This window comes from Tiliqua scincoides, chromosome 8, assembly GCF_035046505.1.
Source record: "Tiliqua scincoides isolate rTilSci1 chromosome 8, rTilSci1.hap2, whole genome shotgun sequence".
NCBI lineage: Eukaryota > Metazoa > Chordata > Lepidosauria > Squamata > Scincidae > Tiliqua > Tiliqua scincoides.
Window position 1 is genome coordinate 59,857,911 of NC_089828.1, and position 21,934 is coordinate 59,879,844.

Sequence of the window (21,934 nt, forward strand, 5' to 3'; positions counted from 1 at the left end):
CCACGGTCAGTCAGGCTCCTTTTGTGGCTAAGTGGGGACTTGACCCCAACTCACCTCGGAGCAAGTTTCACCCTGTCTAGTGGCATCAAAGTGATGCTGAGTGATGCTCCTCTCCATCACAAACAGCCTGTGTGCCCCTTCTTTGTCGCTCTCCAGAACACACTGGGCTGACTGCTGCTTGTCTCAGATTGTAACACGCCCTGGCAGGTGCCCTTCACTGCCCCACGTGGATCTCTGCTCCGGGTCTAAGGCAATAAAGTGGGAGGGCCAGGCAGGCTCAATGAAACTAGCTATGTTTATTGCAGGATAAAAAATATTTCTCTGGAGCCATTTGAGTTTATAGCGTACAGTTTGTACAGCCTTTCAGTAAATACATTTTTGGACAATGTGCAAAGACAGAATCTCTCACGAGAAAGGGACAGCAAGATTTGCAAAGCAGAAAAGTGCAAATGGCCTTTGGCCTTCCTCCCCCAGGCCCTGCTGCTCCTGGCAATGGCAGGGGGGCCCAGGGGAGCTGCTGCAGGGCGTCTTCAGAAACAGCCAGGGCCAACCCGCCCCCGCTGCAGGCCTGCTCCACCCAAGGGGCACTCTGCTTGGCCAGGGGCCCACCATTGCTCCAAGGAGCACCCTTGCCCCACACTTCAGTTAGCAGCGTGGTTGCCCCGCTCTTTCAGCTGAGACACCCCCCAAAAAATAATCCTACAAAGGTACACGTGTGCTACTGGCTTCCTGCCTATTTCTAGAGTTGCCCTGTAAAAGTGGGACTTGGTTTCAGTGGGCAGACAGGCCAGTTCCCGCAGGCACTCTGCACACACTCTGTGCCAGGGTTTCCGTCTGCCTATGGCAAGCGGATTGTGTGAACTGCTGGTCCTAAGGGCAAGCTGCATGGCTGCAGCTCTTCCTGATGCACACCCCACCACCACCACATCTGCAGCAGCCTGTCTTCCCAACAGCATGCCTTGTGCAGGGCACTGGGTCCCGGGCAACCAAGGAGGTGGTGCCAGAAAAGCTTTGTGTCAGAAGATGCCTAGAGCCAGGAAAAGAGCAGCAGCTGCTGCCTAGCACTAGGAAGCCTCTGCTTTTAGGACACCCAGGCCAGAAGGGCGCCTCCACCAGGGTGGGAAGGTAGAGAAGGCAGCCTTCCCGGGTGGGTGGGTGGGTGCAGGGAGAGCCCAACCAGCAGCCCCAGTTCTGCAGCTTGCAGGAATGGTGCAAAACGGAGCGCAGCACAAATGAGTCTTTGGGACATGATGAAGTCTCCGTTGCCTTTTTGCTCACGTGATTCTCCTGGTCGAGGAGGAGAGGGGCACGGCAGCCGTGATTCCCAAGTGCTGCCACCTTGCCTGGCTCTGAGACTTGCTGGCCACTTGCCCACAGGCTTCTTTCAGGTCGAACGTCTTCACCCGGCAGGCTAGACACAAACTTCGGCAGCAAAAGGAAGCCGCGGGTCTCAGGGAGGTGGACTCCAGGTTCAGAGCCGCCTTTGGTGGGCTCCCAAGCACAGGCCTGGATGCGGGCAGGAGGGTGGCGACTCCTTCCGGCTGCTGCTTTATGCAGCGGGGCTCAGAGGCTCTTGTTCCAGCAGCAGCAGCAGCAGCACAAGCAAGGGCTCCCTTTGGCAGAGCTTTTTAAGCATCCCAGCAGCTGTTTAAGTAAAAGGAGGGAGCGGAAGATGATTGCACACGCATTGCCTTTTGGCGCATCGGAGGCAGAACCGACCAGGAAGAAAGAATAGAGGGCACTGCCTGTGAAACCACTCCCACTGCGTGCCTGGCGAATCAGAGAACTCAGAATATCCCAAATAAATATAGCAAATGATAAACAAAGAAATAGGAGGCAACACCCAAACCATAAAGCAAGAATCGAAAGGAGAAGACAGGCCTATGCTCGGGTTGCCAAATTTTCCACTGGTCTCTCTTACTGTGCCTTCTTGAGCTGTAGGCATTCACAAGCGGGAATACTTCTCTCCAGGGCATGAAAAGCCTCACTTGAAGTTTTCGGCACATCAGGCTCCTGTTGATGGCACAGAAGCAGGCCAAGGAGGGCTTTTCCTGCTGTGTCGGCAACTCTCCCGTCCTGCTTGATGCAACAAGCGCTTAGCAATTGGGAACTGCGACTGTCCAAATAGCAGCCTTTGTCCTGCAGAGGCGCCAGCCTGCGGAGGCAACAGTTGCTGCTCTAGAATGGAGATGGCTGGCAATGGACAGCTGATTCCAGGCCCTCCAGAGGAAGGATTCAGGCACTCGGCCCCACAGGTAGAGCCTCAGGAGCCTCTCAGTGGCTTCTGCTTCGCTGCTGTGAGCGGCTCTGCTGGCCAGTGACGACAATGCTGTGGAAGGGGAAGACACAGTCCTGGAGACTGGCCAGCATCCAGCAAGGACCATCAGCCAGGATAACCACCAGGAAAGACACACGCAGGCTCACATGCAGGCGACTGTTTCTGACCAGGAGCTGGCAATGCCATTCTGCTTTGTTCCAAGCACTGGCTGTCTTCTGCAGAGAGCTGTGGTCTTTCTGTGGACCTTTCTGGTCTGTCGCTGCCTGTCTCTCCGGAGCCAGGGTGCCCATTCACTCCTCCAAGTCTGGTGTGCAAGTCACTGTGGCCAGTGGAACCACAGTGCATGTGAGAAAGGATGCCTGCCTGGGGCAGGGTTGTGCACCCTGGCACCAGCCAGGAGGAAAGCTGGCAACAGAGGCCTGGCAGGCTCAAAAGCCTGGCCCAGGGAGAGGGCAATGGCTTGCAGGGTCGGAAGCCACCTAAGAAGGGGGCAGAGGCTGCAGGAGTTTCCAGCCCTCTTGGCAGTGTCATGTGCCACCTAGGCCAGAGGCTCACCCCCTCCAGCTCTGGCATCAGCATCCTTGTTCAAGGAGGAAGGGTGCACACACATGGACCCTCCCCTGGGCTGCGCAAGGAGTAACACTCACCGTGGAATTTGTTGGATGCATTCCAGAGTGAATGACCTGCAAAAACCACATTCCCGTCTTTCCATGGGATTTTGGGTCCAGCACTCTCCAGGACGGGGGCTGTGAGCTTTGAGAAAAACAGCCTCATCGCTGGACACCCTCCGGTGGGAGATTCTCCTGGCCAGCCACACTGCAATGGACAGGAGCCCCATTCGTTTTCAGAATTCATGCGTAGGGCAGTTCGCCTTGGATCACACCCACAGCCTTTCCAGATTGACCCAGTAAAGTGAACCTTTCCATTTTTTCCAGTCACTCAGATCAAATTTAAAATCAACGTGTCAAAAAGTGACGCCTGGAATTTGTGAAGATGCGCCGTCCCACGTCTAATGTGCAGGTCGTCAGGCTTTGGGGCCAGGATGCCTGCCTGGCGTTGCACAGTGCAGGGGACAGGCTTGGGTGCCCAGGTGCCTGCTCACAGTCCAAACTTCCTTGTGTGTTCACACTGCCCAGTTGGAGAAGCCAGCAGCTGGAGTGCCACAATTGGAGGGCAAACCACGTGTGACACCAGGGGGCTCTCTCTCTGCCCAGCGGTGTCTACAGAATCCTTTGCCTGGCAAGCAGAGAACCATGTTCAAGAACTAGATGCTGTGGACGGGCATCGTGCAATGACCACCCCGCAGCTCAGAGCGGTAGAGAGGCAGAGTTCTCACAAGCGGAAGGGCTGGGGGCAGAACCTCTGGAGCCTGGACGAGGGCCCAATTCCTCCAGGGAGTCTGGCGGAGAAGCACAGTGAGACTGAATGATAAGGCGATGACTGTGGCAACATATTCTTGGCAGAAGGCGCGGCCTGGGGGCGAGGGCTGGAGCCTGGGCTGGCAGCACGGGTGAGATGTAAACATTTCATGTCTCCGAGAGGTGCAAGGAATGGAGGGGTGTGGCCGGGCGGGTGGGCGGGGCTAGTGAGTGTCCTTCATCTGCTGCTGGATTTTCTGCAACATGTCCTGCATCCGTCGCAACTGGAACGAGGGGGAAAGACAGTCAAGAGCAGCTCCCTCCTTCCAGGCCTCAGTCGCGACAGGCAAGTGCATTGTGCTGGTGAAGCCTGGACTGTTTTTGGAAGACTCAAATTCTGTTCCATCCAGAATGGGAGCATCCGGATGTGAACCACATCAGCAGTTCTACTCTGGGCCTAACTTGCCACCGGTCACTGCAAGCCAGGCGGACAGAGCTCTGTGGCTCAATGGTGCCCTCTAGGCTGCAGTACCAGCCCGCTGGCGCCTTCCAAGGGCCAATCCCTGCTCTCCTGGCCCTATAAAGCTCCAATTCAGGGCTTAGCAACCTCTTTGTTGGGAGGTACAGCCTGAGTCCCAGCACTTGGACTGTGACTGCTTATGCCCAGCCCCCAACCACACGCTTGCTGCTCTGGAACTCAACTCCAGCCTGTTTTGGACCTTGCGCCCAATTCTGGCCCATTTGCATGAGCAGACAACCCCCCAAAACAGCATGGTCTGAAGGCCAAGGCCTGAGACCCCCAAGATGGGCACCTGACCCAGCAACTGATGCCTGGCTTGGATGCCGGACAGGCTGGTCACTAGTAGAAGCAGTGCCCCATTACAGGGGAAAAGTGGGTGCCAGCCAGACCCCCTCCTCGCTGACAAGTCTCACAAATAACTAGCAGGACTGCAAGTTTTATTTGGCAAAGTAAATAGCTGAAGCTTTGGGTGATGCACCAGCGGGCTCTCAAGGGCCTGCCTTCGTGTCTCTGCCAGCCAATTTGGTTTCTCCCAGTTGGAAGAGAAGAAAATCTGGAGCCCAGAGCCTCCTTCTGGCCAGACGAGCCACAGCTGGCCTGCGTTTCATCCTCAGTGCTCTCAGGCCTCCTTCAGCATCTCCCCACCCCAACAGGCGCCTGCGTTCCAATTCGGGGCCAGTGTCTGTTCATAGAAAACTCGTGACCCTGCAGGCAGGCAGGCAGGCAGGGGGTGAATCAGGTCACACGTCTTTGATACACAGCCAGCTGGGACGCCCACTTCCCCAGCCCATTTTGCACCTCTGCTACTTCTGGGCATGGTCCACAGCAAGCCCCAAGGAAATTCCGGGTGGAGGGGGAAGGGCTCCAGAGGATGTCCCGGAAGATGCTGCCCCAACTGCCCAACTCGCCAGAAGGCAGCTCCACAGGAGGCCTCTCACTCAGCAGCGCTGCCCTCCCTTAGGGCCTGGCAGTGGGCCCCCCCCCCAGAAGGAGCAGGTGATGGGAAGACCTCTCTCTTTCTCTCTCTCAAAGCCCTGGAGAGCTGGGTTGGTGGGCAAAGTCTCGTGTCCAGTTTTACGGAGCAGTTGGCTCAGAGGGAAGCTCCCCCACTCCGCTTTGCATGCACAAGCTCCCAGGGTCATTCCCTAACCTTGCCCCTCTCCAGGAAAACCTGAGGCAGAATTTCCCGCTCCCCACCTGCCTGAAGCCCTGGAGAGCCGCTGTTCACCAGAGGAGACAGCAGAGCCAGGAGCACCCTTTGGCCCTGCTCAGCAGAAGACTTCCTTCTGCAAGTCTCACCCCTCCCCACAGCCTCACCTCCTCGTCTTTCTCCCTGATCAGCTTCTCTGTCTCCAAGTCCGGCACTGCTGGGATGGGGAAGTCCGTCTCACTTTCTCGCGTGAGTTTGCTTTTTAGAAAGAGTCACAAACAGAGAGAGCCACCGTCAAAGTTGGGCTTCTGAGGCCTGTGCTCATCTCCCCCGCCCCCCCCAGGGCAGGTCCTTGCTTGGTCTCCTTTTCAAAGCACTCTCCTCCAGACTGCTGCAGAGCAATCTGACAGCTCAGAGCCAAGGGGGACTTCTCAGCATGACGGGTTTTTGCACAGTTGGACTTGGGGGAAAGCAGGTTTGGGTGCAGGACCTCCAGCGTCCACTCAGAAGGCAGCAGCCATATCTGTCTGGTCATCTGGCTCCTCAAAGCCACAGAGCCAGCAGCTCATCAGCTGTGGCTTCCTGCATTCCAAGGGTCACTGGGAAGGAAGCAACAGGCTCTCGCAGCTCTTCCGCCAGGCCTGCTGTGCCCACCTCACTGCTTCCACCCTGCCCCTGCCACCTCCGAGGGAGCGATACCCCTCCTTGCCTGCCCACCCAGCGCCACTCTCCCGCCACCTACTTGCGGTTCCGCTCTTTCACCACCATGCGGGTCATGCTCTGGATGCACTGTGCCCGGTAGTTCTCATAGTGTGTCTCCCGGGTCACATCCTTCAGATCCTGCATGTGGGTCCTGACCAGCATGGTGCGCAGCTTGACAAAGTCACAGTGCACGGGGTTTTCCACTGGCAGGAGGAGAAGCCAGTTAGATGGGCCTGTCCAGCTCACTGAAAGCCCCACATGATGGACAGGAAAATTGGGTTTCCTCCCCTCCCCTCCCCCGCACATAGTGCCACCAGACTGGAGACCTGCTCCCAATTCCCCCAGCCAAGGGAACTTTACGGGGCAGCTTGCTGGAGGCACTGCACTGTTTTGATAAAGCCACAAAAATGCAAAGATTGCACATATCCTTCCAAAATGAACAATTAGTACACTCCCCAACTTAACATGCACAAACAGCAGGCAAAAAGCAACATACATAGTCATTCCTAAGAATACCCAACGGCCCAGAATGCCCCAAAGCCGGAGGTTACCTTCCACAATGCCCCAAGGGTACAGCCTGCCCCGAACCCGCCTGCCTTTGGCCTCCACCACTGTGTTGCTGCCGATCACTGCAAAAGGGATGCTCTCCTAGAAGAGAAGCGCACTGTCAGGAGCATGGCAACGTCCCACACGCCCTTCGTCCATCCTTTACATTTGAGGCCAACAGAGTGCACAGAAAATGGCCACAGGAACGGTCTTCGGTGCTCATGAGTCAGGAGACAACTCTCTGGCATAACCTGGTCCCTCGCTGATGTGCACTGATGGTCAGCTGAGGTTTCTAGAACTACGATATTTCCTAATGGGCTGGGATGGATATTTTTCCCCATGAGTGTGGATGGTCAGGGGCCGTTGGGCTTGGACACACAGCCCACACGCCCGTCAGAGCTTGGGAGAAGCAGTTACAAGTCCTGATTTTTCACAGCTGGCTGAAAAAGGAACCTTGCTGGGGTTTAAGGGGATATTACTGGCTTTGGGGGAGCCGACACAGTTTTGAACAAAAGCAGCCTGTTTGCTAAAGATGCCTATTCCTGCTCTGGCCTGCTCAACTTTTATTTCTGTCACAAAGCTGACATCCTAACCAATTTTCCAGAGCTGATGCAGCAGCACTGCAGCCCCAAGGAATTCCCTTACCTCAGATACACTCCCCAGCTTATCTGTGCACAGACAGCAGGCAAAAAGCAACAGACACAGTCATTCCTAAGAACGCCCAGGACTGCCCCACCGCAGGATGCAGCACGCACCCCATCAGCACAGCTGCAACAGCCCTGGAAAGCTGGACAGGACTGCCCAACCCCAGCATTCTGCCCTCCGAGGAAAGCAGCACCTCTTAAGAACATAAGAACATAAGAACAGCCCCACTGGATCAGGCCATAGGCCCATCTAGTCCAGCTTCCTGTATCTCACAGCGGCCCGCCAAATGCCCCAGGGAGCACACCAGATAACAAGAGACCTGCAAGGCCTCCTGGGAATTGTAGTTAAGAACATAAGAACAGCTCCACTGGATCAGGCCATAGGCCCATCTAGTCCAGCTTCCTGTATCTCACAGCGGCCCGCCAAATGCCCCAGGGAGCACACCAGATAACAAGAGACCTGCAAGGCCTCCTGGGAATTGTAGTTAAGAACATAAGAACAGCTCCACTGGATCAGGCCATAGGCCCATCTAGTCCAGCTTCCTGTATCTCACAGCGGCCCGCCAAATGCCCCAGGGAGCACACCAGATAACAAGAGACCTGCAAGGCCTCCTGGGAATTGTAGTTAAGAACATAAGAACAGACCCACTGGATCAGGCCATAGGCCCATCTAGACCAGCTTCCTGTATCTCACAGCGGCCCACCAAATGCCCCAGGGAGCACACCAGATAACAAGAGACCTGCAAGGCCTCCTGGGAATTGTAGTTAAGAACATTGGATCAGGCCATAGGCCCATCTAGTCCAGCTTCCTGTATCTCACAGCGGCCCGCCAAATGCCCCAGGGAGCACACCAGATAACAAGAGACCTGCAAGGCCTCCTGGGAATTGTAGTTAAGAACATAAGAACAGCTCCACTGGATCAGGCCATAGGCCCATCTAGTCCAGCTTCCTGTATCTCACAGCGGCCCGCCAAATGCCCCAGGGAGCACACCAGATAACAAGAGACCTGCAAGGCCTCCTGGGAATTGTAGTTAAGAACATAAGAACAGACCCACTGGATCAGGCCATAGGCCCATCTAGACCAGCTTCCTGTATCTCACAGCGGCCCACCAAATGCCCCAGGGAGCACACCAGATAACCTCATCCTGGTGCCCTCCCTTGCATCTGGCATTCTGACATAACCCATTTCTAAAATCAGGAGGTTGCACATACACATCATGGCTTGTACCCCGTAATGGATTTTTCCTCCAGCAACTTGTCCAATCCCCTTTTAAAGGCGTCTAGGCTAGACGCCAGCACCACATCCTGTGGCAAGGAGTTCCACAGACCGACCACACGCTGAGTAAAGAAATATTTTCTTTTGTCTGTCCTAACTAACCCTAACTCTTCTGGCTGCCCCAGAACTTCCTTCCACGGACAGAAACGAGGAGCTGAGCACAAATGAAAGGGCGCAGGTGTGACCCTGGGGCAGCCCGATGAGAAGGCCAACCAAAATGGCCACCTCAGACAGCACGTCACAGGGGTGGCACACGGGTGGAGGGGTCCCACCACCACCTCCCCCAGACTGCCCTCTGCTTGACCACTCCATGTAGGCACTAAAATCACTTCTCCTACTGCCCTTGGAGAGTGTGCAAGGAGAGGACGGGGGGGTACTTCCTCCTCCTATGAAGGACCCCTCCCCCCGCCGGGAGCAGAGAGCGCCCTCCAGGAGTCTCCTAGCTAGGCCCTTGACAAAAAGTTGCAGAAGCTGGGGAAGGGACTTGCTGGTGCAGGACATCTGCCTGCTGGCCAACACGGGCTGCTGGTGTGCAGGGGGTGGGTGTGCTGTAGCCATTTCAGGGGTGGGTCTGCTTGAACCGCCCCAGGCAGCACGCCCCCCCACCCCCCGCCACAGAATGCAGAATGAAATAGGGACTAGGAAACATGTAATGGAGTTGGGATCAGGGAGAAAAGTTCTGGTGGCACAGAGGGAGGGTCCAGGTGACTGCCTGCTCTCATCTGGTGTCCAGTCAGCTCACATCTGCATGGGACCTTGACCCACTCCTCCCAAATGAGTAAAATGGCTCCTCCAGGCAGTGTCCCCTTCCCCCTCTTTCTCCTCACCTTAAGGGCCTGATCCTGCAGCTTAAAATCCTCGTCTTCATCTGAATCACAGTCAGGAAACTGGTAAATTCGGATTCCAAAGTGGTCAATTTCACTGCGGATCTGGAGGGAAGGAAGAGACATCCCTGTGACTGCCTGAGTTCCCTGGGACTTGAGGTTCCGGTTCCTGGCCCAAGTGAGGGGTGAGCTGCAGGTGACCACCATCAAAGGGCCAGGGAAGGCCTGTCTCGCCCACCCCCAATTGCAGGAATCCCAGCACCAAGCAGAGTCGCCCTCCTCCCAAGGGTGTGGGGAGTGCTTAGGTGACTCACTGGGCCACTGCTGGACCTGTTGGACACTGCTGCTCTTAAAGCCCAGCCGTCTTCGAGATGCACCCCCCATGTCTGCCGGCAGAGCGACAGTCTGGCACCACTACCGCCACCACAGGGTACCACCCTGCTGGCGAGACGCGTCCTCCCAGGACTACCTTGTTCTTCATCCTGTCAACTTCGGTGGGGGTCAGAGTGTCTGCCTTGGCCAGGACAGGGACAATGTTCACGCGCTGATGGAGGGCCTTCATGAACTCGATGTCCAGGGGCCGCAGCCTGCCCAAGGGCACAAGAGAGAACGGTTGCTGCGGCTCTCAGGAGGACACAGACCCCAGCCAGGGAGGCGGTGCCTGCCCCCGCTCCTAAACACAGAGGTTCTGGGCTGACCAGCAGGCGGCTTCCCACTTCACAGACCCAGCACATACTCTGGCTGGTGCTGGTGATGATTAGCAGTAGATAATTGTCCCACTGGCCACTTCACGTCCCTCCCGAAATTCCCTCAGATCCAACAGGCACTCCTTGTCCCGACATCACGGCCCTTGCTCCCTTTGCTCTTCCGGATCCGTCCTCCTCAGCCCTGGGAGGCTCTCCTGTCACCTTATGCCTGGAAATCCCCCTTCTGAAAGCCCACCCCACAGCAAGGGGCAGGTTTCACTAGGCCCGCCTCCCCCCCTACGTACCCATGTCCAAAGGGCGAGATGAAGTAGAGGCAGCAGTGCACCCGGTTGTCCTGGATGTTCTTCCGGTTCAGGCCACTCTCGTCCCGGAAATACTGCTCAAACTGCTGGTCTATGTAGTCGGCCACAGGCTTCCAGCTGGAGGGGAAATGGGGCAGGTGTCAGGGGAGCAGGGCTGCCGAGGAGCAAAGCTGCCTTGCAGTCGCACTGTGAATGCCAAGCAGCTGGGATCGGCCTCAGACTGGATAGGTGTGCATGCGTAAGACCAGGGCAGAGTCCTGCCTCTGCCAGACACACTGCACAGCCTTGGGCAAGCCGCTGTCTCTCCGTTCGTCACCTGGGAAAGGGAAGAATATCTCACCTGACCCGTGGGGAAGAGGTAAGAATGCCCCCCATTGTGTGGGCAGAGGGAAGGCTGGAAATGCAGGGACCCTTCTGTGGCCCACAGATTACTGGCGAGGGCACAGTGTGCTCACCTGACCAGCCAACTTTCCTCATGATCCCCAGGAACAGGAGCCACAAGGCTTTGGGCTGCTCTCCTTTCTCTTCACACACAGCAGGGCTGCCACGGCCCTGCAGCCAGCTGGCCTTCGTCTCAGGCAGCTTATTTTTATCCCCGTCTTGGCCTCTTTCCAGAGGTCAGATCAGCCCAGCAAGCAGGGCCGAATGGGATTCCCTCCCATGAGTCCCGTGGCTCTGCCGTCAAGTCTGCTGCAGCCAATTCCTCGCCTCTCTCTCTCTCTCTCTCTCTCTCTCTCTCTCTCTCTCTCTCTCTCTCTCTCTCTCTCTCTCTCGCTGCACAGCCTACCACTCCGTGTTGTTCACAGCATCCCCAAAGCCTGGCGTATCCACGATGGTCAAGCGGAGCTTCACTCCCTTCTCCTCAATGTCCACCACATGCTTGGTGATCTCCACTGTCTGGACTATCCGCTCTGGCCAGGGGTGAAAAGAGAAAGAAATCAGACTGGGGTGCAAAGCTCTGTGCGTGCAGTGTGAGCAGGGCTCTGTGTGTGCCTATCTGTGTGCATGGCGCAATGGACAGAGGGCCAGTGGTTCCAAGGACAGAGGACGCAGCTCACAGCTGCCACATGTGCATCACAGAAGGCTAGAAACGAAAGACTGGATCAGACCAAACCACCCAGCACCGTTTCCAACTGTGAACAACCAGGTGTCACCAGGAAATTCACAAGTGGGGCATGAGGGCAAGAGCCCTCCCTTGCTTGCTCCTCAGCAACTGCCATTCCGTGGTGGGCTGCCCCTGAACACGGCGGCTCCGTGTGCTTCCATGACTAATGCACCCCGATAAGCCTCTCCTCCTCCTCCTCCTCCCTCTCTGATTTTGGTAGACCCTTCTTTAAAGTGATCTGCGCTAAGAACCATCACCCTGTGGCAGGGAGTTCCATAAGTTCACGAAACATTGTCTGCCCTACTTGATGCTCAAGAGACACAGTCTTCTCACCTTCTGCATTTAAGAGCCTGCGATCCTTGTGCAGATCCATAAGGAACAGGCTGTTCACCAGAGTGGATTTCCCCAGCCCAGACTCTCCTGAGAAAAGGGGGGGGGGAGGATAAATATGATGCGAAAGAAAGATGGATCCTTGAAAGCACCCACATGGGCAAGAAGAAACCAAACCAATAACAGGGAGGCCCCCAGACTGGCACGCAGAAGGTTCCAGGTGCAATGCCCGGCAGCGTCACCAGCAGGCCCAAGAAATACCATTTCTTGCCTGGAACTCTGGAGAGCTGCTGTCAGTCAGTGTACACAAGCATTTTTCAACCAGTGGTACTTGGGCTACCAGTGGTATATGAGGTGGGGCCCAGCGGCATGCAGAGGACCCCAGACCCTGCTGCCTGGCAGCGATACCAGCAACACAGTGTGACAAGTGCACAGCTCCAGCATGCACTTTTCACATGCTCAAAAAAGCCCTCTCGTCTGCCCTGAGCCTCTTACCAGTGTTTAGTGTGTGGCCTCCCAATCCAGAAGTAACTGGCAGTAACACCACTGCCAGTTACTCCTGGTGGAATTCCAGTAGGTGGACCATGCAAAGTGGTATGGTGGGGGACGAATCTTGAGAAATGCCAGTGTAGACCGTTCTGTTGTCATGAATATGTACATGTTAGGCCTGGGTTAGCATGTGGAGCCTGAACCAAACTAAGTCAGTAACAGAGAAGTGGCTCGCAGTTCCTAGCTGCAAGAATGTGAGTAAATAAACAAAAAGATTGTTGTCTCTCCTTTGCTGGCCAGAAAGGACAGACAACAAGAGTTACAACCCCTTGGAATGTTTAACACCTCAGTAGACTGAGAGGCAGAATGAAATGCAGCCATGGATCTCCAGTTGGGAGGGGTAAGAACTAGGAGGGCTGGCAACCAGACCCACTCCGAGAAGGTTCTGTCCTCAAAGGTTTCTGATTGGACAGTCTAAATAAGTCTGAAGTCACCTCAGCACTCTTAGCATGAGAAGTATAATAATGAGTGCCGGGGGGGGGGGTGTCTGGTGCTTCTTGGGCAGACTTTTTGGGTGCAACTTCCTGCACGCTGGAGCTGCATTGTCCACCCTAAAGGGCATCTGGCCTCCCAGGTAGCCTGGAGCTAAGAGAGCTACAAGAGTAACTGACCCAGGTGAGAGATAGGGATTAATAGAGACAGCCAGCTAGCTTTATTATTTTATTGTTTCCTAGATCGGTTTCGTAGATGTTTATGCCTCTAGCATTTACCGCCTTATGTAACCTTATGTACTTAATAAACTAAACTCTCTTTTACTAAGTTGTTTCATTGCCTGTTGGGGACAAAGGTTCAGAATCCTGCCTAGCCGTTCAGCAAGCTACCAAGTGCTCAATGAGGTCTAGTAACTTGAGGACTGAAGCTTTAATACCAAAGAGCTCAGTGCCTGCAAGGGATAGAGTTAAGCCTAGAGGGCCCCAGTGTCCCTGGACTGAGGCACTGGCACATACAGGGTGGTGGCAGTACTACTGGACAGGGGGGCCTTGAGGGCTTTAGGGTTCGAGAACCAAGCTGGGGCCATAACGCTGAAAGCTGCAACAACCTGTGCATCACCCCAGAAGGAACAAACCGCAGGGTCCCCAGTCTAGCCCTGCCCTTGCCCAGGTACCTGCAACCATGAGGGTGAAGTCAAACCCTTTCTTCACCGACTTCCGATGGACTTGATTGGGGAGCGTTGCGAACCCCACGTATTCCTTGTTCTCCTGAAGGGGGGAAGAGCAGAGAGGGACTTATCTGGGGAGAGACCACAGCAGATGGGAAAACGCAACACAAAAGCAGGCCTCTGCTTGGGGAAGCGCTTGTTTTGTTTTGTTTTGGGCTACTTCTCTGCTCCAGTCTGTGGAGAAGCCACCCCGTCCTGCTCAGCCTCTTCTCTCCTCCACAGAACGCTGCGACGCAGAGGCAGAGGGCGGAAGTGGGGGAACTGGGCTTATGAGCATAATTCTAAAAGATAAGAAGTGGGCAGGGAACTCCACCACTCAGGGCTCCTGAACAAGTCCTCCTGCGCTCTCAACACAATTGCTCAAATCCCCATTGGCACAGTGTTGGAGGGGGCACTGCTGGAGAGCACAGTGCCATGTGGGCCCCCACTGGAATTCTGTGCCCTGCCCTTCGTCTCCACAGCAGGGGACTCCAACAGATCTGGCCCCAGACCTCTGGCTACTGCAGCCTTAAGCACAGATAAGAAAGTAAGACCCGAAGGAGGCTCATCCCCACCCCGCACTCCATCCCGCCTTCCGCCCGAGGGCCCTGCTTTGGGAAACTGAAAGTGTTTCCGGGACGGGCATCCGAGCAACCCTGAGGCCTGGCAGTCCTAGAGCAGGGAGCACCACCGGCCGGGGGAAAAGGGGCGACTGGGCAGGCAGTACCTCATCAGACTCGTATGGGTCTAGCCTGCCCCAGGGACTCCTGGGCCGGGCCGGGCTGGGCGGTGCGGGAGCAGCCATGTGGTGCTGCAGGTCAAGGGGCCGTGGGCGGCAGAGGGTCTTCTGCTCCTTCTCCTCCAGGGCCTCGGGGTCAGGGGTGGCCCTGCCTGCACCAGAGAACATCGCCGGCTCTGAGCGGCCCAGTCCTCGGTCCTTCTGGCTCTCTTCTGGCTGCACAGAGTGGATGGTCTCCTCGGACGGGTAGTCCCTGAGGAACCGAATCAGCTCGGCCTCCTCCGAGTCCTCCTTCAGCAGGCGCTTTATCTGGGGGGCAGAGGAAGAGCAGAGAAGGCACCATTAAGCTACCTGCGTGATCTGCAGGACCTCAGTGCTGCCCCTTTTAGCCCTGCCCACTCTCCCACCTGCTGCTCCCCGGCCTCAGTGTCCATTTCCGCTGCCCCTTCCTCTGGGACTTGCAGGGTGGACAGGACAACATTGACCAACCTCAAAAAGCAGAGACTTTTTTTACACCCTCAAAGGCCTTGCAAATGCTGCGCCCTGGGTCAAAATCTCCTTCACGCAAAGCATCTTTCATTTATGGAACTCATTGCCACAAGACAGGGCAATAGCCTCAAATTCAGAAGACTTGAAAAGGAATTAGAGACCACCACCGTTAGAGGAGCCTGAGATGGGGGCTGTCTGCGGCCATCAGCCATGTCAGCTGAATGGAACCTCCCGTGCATGAGGCAGGTCACCTCTGGAGGCAGCTGCTAGACTGGAGGCAGGGCCGCTGTCAGAGGCCAATCGCTTGGCACACTGCCCACCCTAACCCTTCTGCAAAGAAGCACTTGCACGGCCAGCAGACAGGGCTCGCCCCAAGGACTCAGCAGCCCTGCACTGGCACCAGCTGGCCTGTTGCACTACCAGGTTGGCACCTGCCCTCCCGCCCTCTTTGCAGGCTTCGGAGGGGGGGGAATCTGGTCAACCACCACTGGGGATGGGACGCTGGGTGAGACTTCAGACGCCAGGGATCTCTTACCCACGTGACCCCCTTCGGCACCTCCTGCTGCTGCCAGCATGGATGAGTCCACATAGCTGCCACTGCCAATGACCACTGACAGGGTTCTCATCCTCCTGCCATCTTGGCAGTGCTGGAGGGGGGAACCTGCCTGCACCAGTTTCACCCTTTGGAGAAGCAGGAGGCCAGCCTGCTCTGCCCAAGTGGCCCCTGGCAGGTGCTTGAGCCAGCTTGGAATCTGCACCCACCACTCCTCAAGCACCCCTGGGAAGGTCAAGCAAACTCAGGAGGGTGGCACCCTCCAGGGGGAAGTGTCCAGGCTGGACTCCACCGAGCTCAGGTCGAGATCCACAGAAGGCAGCCTGGGGTGGCGCTCCACTGTTCTTACTGCCTGCTGCTCCCTGGGGATCCTGGCAGGCTCTTCCGGAGGCCCTCCCAGGAGGCAGGTATCGGCCAAGGGCCCCTCTGCTGTGAGGGGCTGGGTCTCCTGGTGATCTTCGGGGGCCGCCAAGGTCCCTCCTGCCTCTGGCGCCTGAGAAGGGGATAGGGAGCAGACCAAGGTGTGTGGTGAGAGGTGACAAAAGGGGTCACAGTGAGGGCACAAGAGAGCAGAGGGAGAGAACAGGTGAGAGACTGGCACAGCCAGCACAGCGCCATGAGACCAGAGACCCAGGGAGGCCAGGAAGCAGGATTGGCCTCCACCAACATTGTGGAGGGGTCCCCTCTGTCTCCAGGCTGCGCCTGAGCAGTCACAAATGGGGCAAGCAGCAGGCAGGGGCTCAAGGCTGTGCTTGGCACATGGACCTCCTGCCCTGCGCTCCAGTCCCAGGTGTGAGGCATCAACCAGATGCGGATGTGGGTGCGAGCTCTAGAAAGAGCTAAGGAGACATCGGGTTCACCACAGGGCAGCAAGAGGGCTGGACTCCCACTGGGGAGAACTGCAACACTCACTGGGTGGCCCTGAAAAGGAGCTCTCTCAGGCAGACCCCCTGGCAGAGTCATCGTGAGGCTCCAGGGGGGGCCCAGAGGAACAGGGCAGGTGCTGCAGTAGGAGGAGGCCCCTGCTGGGCATTCAGAATTCACTTCGTGCATCAACTGCCAGCCCTCCTCACCCAGGCCTGGCTGCAGCCCTGAGGCCCTTGGCCAGGAGATGCTCAGGACCTCGCTTGGGCCACAGCACCGGGTGCCCAGCAGATGTGACCTGTCCCGCTCCAGGCCTTCCCCAGCAGGCAGCGCGGACTCCTCTGTGGCCGGTCTGAGGGAAGCAGCAGCCTCCCTTGTGGGGCAGGCCAAGCCGATGGACAGGGTCAGAGCAGCTCCCATCCCCCAGCAGGCAGGCACCATCTGGAGCTGAGTTCTGCTCATCAGCCCTAATCAATACGGCTCTTGCTGCGCCTGTGTGGTTGTCCTAGACTCGCGCCCTCCGGCAGGCTGGGCAACTTTGACCTTGAAGAGGTCACCGAGTCGTTACGACTTTGGGCCAGTGCTGCCCTTCGATCAGTCGATCAGTTCCCCATCCCCAATGGATGCTGTCACTGGGCTCTGCGAGTTGCTTGCCTCTGGGGCAAAGTCAAGGCTCCAGTCCTCACTCTCCAGCCTCCACTTTCCTAACCCTCCCCCCCTCCGTCTCCTGAGCTCATTGCCTCATCCCAGTTTTGTCCTTGGACCAGGACCTCCAAGCTCCGATGCAGCCCCTCCCCGACCTGTTCCCAAAGAGTGACCAGCCTGCCACAAGGAGCAGAGGTCCCGCCATGGCTATCAGCTGCGCCAGTAACACTGAACTTTCTTGGGAGAGGCACTCGCCTCACCAGACAGGCCTGTTTGCATCACTCCATTCCTCCATGAGGAATGCGAGCCAGTGACTCGTGGAGGAAGGCTCCAAGGAGACTGGCCGACCGGCCTGCCTGCCTGCCAACCCTGCACCTGCCATCTCTGTCCTGAGCATCAGCCCCGGGACAGTCCTGGAAAGGCTGGGGCATAAGAAACCAAAATGCACAGAGCAGGAGGCTGCCACTGGCCTCTCTTGGGTCGCTAAGCCCAAGGCCAGGACGGATCAGCTGAGCTCCAATCCCTCCTGCCCTAATCCTGTCAGTCTCTGGTCTGAGCAGCGCTCACCTGCTCAGAAGACATGACTCCCTGGACTGAGCACCCAGGCTAGCTTGCCCACAGGAGTGGGAGGAGAAGAGCAAAACCCTGACTATGCATTGCTTTGTTGCGGAGGGAAACTTGTGGGCTTGCCCACTGGCCACCAAGTCTCTCTTGCTTCATGCCCGCAAAGCATCTTGCAGCGTTTGCCGCACCTGTTCCGGGAAGGTCCGTTTCTTGGTTTCGAGAGCTGGGGCTGGTCTTCCAGAAAGAGCTTTGCTGAACATGTCTTCCCTTAACGACTGCACTGCTCGCCCCTTCCTCAAGCTTCTAGTCCTCAGGATGAAAACCCCTCCGCTTCTTTGCTACAGTCAGCCTGCTGCCTTGCCTGCCTCCATTAGACACTTAATAAATCAAGTTGCCGTCCTCTGCTGGGGGGGGGGGAAGGGGGGTACTGCGGATTATGTGGTAGCAAACCACAGATGGTCAGCTAGTGTAAGAGACTGAGTGGTACAGGATTATGTCCCATTCACACAGCACAGTACCTGCACACACGCAACACTTGAGTGTACAGCAACAGCAAGTTAGGAACAAGCTGCATCTAAGACACTAATGCAGGTGTTATGCATTTAGTGCAACACACAGCACTATCACCACGCCCTACAACGATCCTGCAAAGTAGATTAGGTGCTGAACCCTGTGAGCTTCCTGCTCACAGGGAGCTTTGAACCCAGTTCTCACAGTCTAACACTCCAGTTGCTAGGCCACACTGGCATGTTAAAAGGAAAAAGCAGTAGCAGTCACAGTTATTCCCATTTCGCAGGCAAAAAACTGAGGCTAAGAATGCCGGAGCTGGAGCGGGCTGAGCTGGGGATTCAGGCCCGTGTGGATTCCTCTGTTCCCGGCCTACAGTCAGCCACTTTGGCTCCCAGAAAGAAGGCGTAGGAAACAGCACGTCAGCCAGGCATCAAAAGCCTGCAACCTCACTGGCAGAAGAGGAACCACCTCTTTTCTTGCTCCAGGGATGCATGGCAAGAGCTGGGCTCACCCCAAAGGGAAAGCCAACAGCTTTTGACCAGGGCTCAAATCTGAGTGTCCCCCCCCCCATCCAATTCAGAGACCATCCCTGTGTTGTGATGAGTCATGGAGCAGAGAGAAGGCTGCCCCCCACACAAACCTTGCAGAGCAGCACACTGCCATAAAACCTTCAAGGCAGGGCCGCCCCCAGAAACTAGACCTCTTCCCCCACCCCCTCCACCAAACAGTACCTGGTGCTCCATCTCTGGCTCAGAGATGGACGAGGCCATTTCCACCCCGACTTGGTCCTGACTGCAAATGGAATATTTTGCTACAGGGCTTGCAAGTTGAAAGGTGGGGCTGAGGGGGGGGGGAATCAGTGGCTTTCATTTACATGGCCACACCCCAGCAATGCCTGCCTTTGCATGGACTGGCCTGAAGGCTTTTGTTTTGACACAGAGTACCCTGGAAGGGTGTCTGTGAAGTAGGGGGGGGGGGCAGCCCTGTTCCTGCCCCAGAAGGAGGCAGCTTCCCATCCATCCAGCTCTGCTCCACTCTCGTCAGCAAGACAAGTCTCTTGTTTGCCCTGCAAGCCTGCTTGGAATGCAAGGCTCCACTCCAGATCATCTGAAAGATCTGCTTTAAAAAAGAGTGTTTCTGAGGATGTGCAAAGTGCCCCACACATGGCACTGACAGCCAAAATGACCAGGGGCTGCAATTCTAAATAAGAAGCCTAGCGCCCCCCCAACGGCCTCCATGGGGATCCATCCTCCTGAATCCACTATTATTCCATTAATTGGGTTCCATTATTGAGAGGAAAAAGTACTCTGCCTGCTCTCAGATGAAGTCTTGCACCAAGCCACCCAGCAGGTGCCAAGCAGCAGGACGAGTTGAACAGGGGGTGAAACTCCCAGCAGCCTGGAACTGCTCCCTGCCAGCCAAAAATGCCAAGTCATTAATATGCTCCATGCTGCCTCCTGGAACATGCAATTTAAATATGATTCATCTTGGGAAACTCAAATCTGGGCATCACCCGGCTTAGCCTCCTGGCAAATGAACTCATCAAGGAGCTAATGAAGTTACAAGACTTGTTCAATCTGAGCTGTAAGGAGGGCTGTTAACCTAGTTTGTTTATTTAAGATATTCATATCCTGCCTTTGCTCTCAGGACAGGAGGTGCCCAAGGTGGCTGACCACAAGAACTGAGATGCAGCAATGCCCATAAAATCACTCCAAACACAATAGCTGCTGTGCAAGAGAGAACCACAACAACGAAAAGCAAGAGAACAACAAAAGCGGCAAAAATCAACACAGCAATAAAAGACAAGACCTGCAACCAGCTCACAAGCACGAATCAGCTGCTAACAGTAAAAAGGCAGGTGGAGGGGATGCCAAAGGAAGATAAACATCATCAGCCCTGCTGGAAGGTTGACAGGACAGGTGCTGATCTTCATGCAGAAGAGAGGGATTCCAGGTGGATGTGCCACCACAGAGAAGGCCCTTGTGGCCATCAACCTGGTCTCAGCCAGGGATGGCAGGCACAGCAGAGACCCCTCTGAGGGTGAGCCCAGGGGCAGCCCAGCTGCCAGGTGAGGTGATGTGGGTTGCGTCAGTGACAAATCGCAGGGGGGCAATTTGCAACCTGCACTGATGACCCACTTCCCACCTGCTAAAAGCGAGCAGAAGGTGAATCAAACCCACCACTTTATCAGGCTCCTCACACTGATTCTTCAAACACTGAATTGCAGGACTTTGGGTTTGACTGACAGGGACCCTGTGCATGAAGGAGCCCCTTCCTTCACATGGCCCCCTGACATTAAGCATGGAGGCCCTGCACTGAAGAAAATGCCTGAGGAGCCAGGGGGTGGCTGCGAGGGATGTGTGCATGCACAGAGGCGGCAAACCCGGTCCGGGTAGTGTCACTACTCTGGGAGCCAGAATTTGAGGGCACCGCTGGCTCACACAGAGTGTTTTGGGAGGCCTCTCTCGGGAAGATGGCTGCCAGGCTTGTGCTGAACAGGAAAGGAAAACCCCAGCTGAAGGAAGGGTGGAATGGTGTGGGAGAGCAAGAGAGAGAGAGAGCCTGTCCATCTAGCCGAGCAGAGTTGGGGGGGGGGCAGAAGGAAAGCCTGAGTATGGCAAGGAGGAGGGGCAGCGAAGATGGACAGGATAGAGGTGGGCACATCCCACCCACCTGCTGCCTGAGGCAACCATTTCATTTGGCCTTAAGGATGGGCCTGTCTCGACACTCACAATGGCTCCCAAATAGAATGAAGCTCCACTCTCCACTGACCCCTCCCAGAAATCAACCAGGTTTTTGTTGATTAATCTGCTGATTAAAACTGGGGGGACTCATTTGCTAGAGACAGTCATGCTGAAAAGCTCTTCAAGAGGGCCAGGGAGCCAGGTGGGCAGCGCATGCAAGATGCAGGCCGAGGGACCAAGCTTGGCCTCACTCGCCACTCAGTGTGGGGGTGAAGAGAGTGCCTGCATTCCAAACACAGACTCGCTACAGGCCTTGAGAGTCCCTGGGTACCCACAAGACATATGCGCAGCCCAGATGTGCAGCTCAGCATCACTTGGGCACTGGAACCAAAAGCTGCTGGCTCAGTGGCACTGGTTTCTGAGGCAGGGAGAGGGGCCCATCAAAGAGGAACACAATCAGGCAGCGCTTGGTCCTTTGGGAGCACATGTTCTTCTCAGAGGCTGTACAGCACAGTGGCTACAGTGTTGTGAGAGAACCAGGTTCAAACATGCACTAAGTGCCCTGTGGACCAGTCACCCCTTTACTTAACTTTCTTCACAGTGTTGTTGTGGGGACAGAGTGGAGGGAGGTCTCTTTTGTTTAGATAAAGTGACACTTGGAGGGACACTATAGAGCAGTGGTTCCCAAACTGTGGGTTGGGACCCACTGGTGGGTCGCAACCTGATTTTTGGTGGGTTGCCAAAAGGTGATGGAAAGATCAGACAACTAATTGCTTCAAGCTCTGAGGCTATTCAAAAATCAGATACTGTCGCTGCTGATTACCCTGTAAAGAGCTCAGCTCCTTTTTCTGGCTATTGCTACTTACTTACAAACAAACAGGATATTATTTCTTTCCAGATCTCCTTTTTAAAAGTCTGGCTAACTGAGGTGGGTATGGATAGAGTGACATTTTAAAAAATGGGTCCCGGAGCTAAAATGTTTGGAAACCACTGCTGCAGAGATATATAGAATTATTCATTGTGAGAAGAAAGTGAGAAAAAAATGCTGTTTTAGCTCTCCATCAGGCGGCCGCCTCACCTGGTCTCTCAGGTGGGCCAACCCTGACCACATGGCCCATACAACCAGCACCTTAACAAAGATCAGGAGGCAGAAAACACACTGATGGCCTCAGAATTATTCTTTCCACAAATGCACTTTGCAACAAGGCAGGGGCCTGTATTCTGATGATAAAGTAACATAACATCCCGCTTGCAAGAGAGAGGATGTTTAATAATTTAAGGGCGCAATCCTAACCCCTTATGTCAGTGTTTTCCAACACTGGCATAGCGGTGCCAGTGGGACGTGTGCTGCATCCTGCAGATGGATGTCACTCACAGAGGCCTCCTCAAAGCAAGGGAATGTTGTTCCCTTCCCTCGGAGCTGCACTGCTGTGATGTCAGTGCTGGAAAGCACTGCC

The 21,934-nt window shown here is 55.7% G+C and overlaps 1 protein-coding gene across 2 annotated transcripts; it reads right to left on the reverse strand.

Moving 5' to 3' along the window:
• Nucleotides 1-277: 277 nt before the first annotated feature.
• LOC136659137 (septin-4-like) lies at nucleotides 278-14,433 on the reverse strand. 2 transcript variants are annotated; one of them, XM_066636226.1, is made up of 11 exons: nucleotides 14,157-14,433; nucleotides 13,397-13,490; nucleotides 11,746-11,832; nucleotides 11,095-11,218; nucleotides 10,290-10,424; nucleotides 9,768-9,885; nucleotides 9,302-9,403; nucleotides 6,560-6,656; nucleotides 6,049-6,211; nucleotides 5,474-5,564; nucleotides 278-3,920 (listed from the first exon to the last, which is right to left on the reverse strand). In XM_066636226.1, the coding sequence occupies exons 1-11, from the start codon at nucleotides 14,334-14,336 to the stop codon at nucleotides 3,861-3,863; spliced, it is 1,251 nt and encodes a 416-aa protein (XP_066492323.1). In that variant the 5' UTR covers nucleotides 14,337-14,433; the 3' UTR covers nucleotides 278-3,860. The 2 variants fall into 2 exon arrangements, with proteins under 2 accessions (XP_066492323.1, XP_066492322.1); XM_066636225.1 differs by lacking the exon at nucleotides 278-3,920 and adding an exon at nucleotides 4,577-4,861.
• Nucleotides 14,434-21,934: the final 7,501 nt, after the last annotated feature.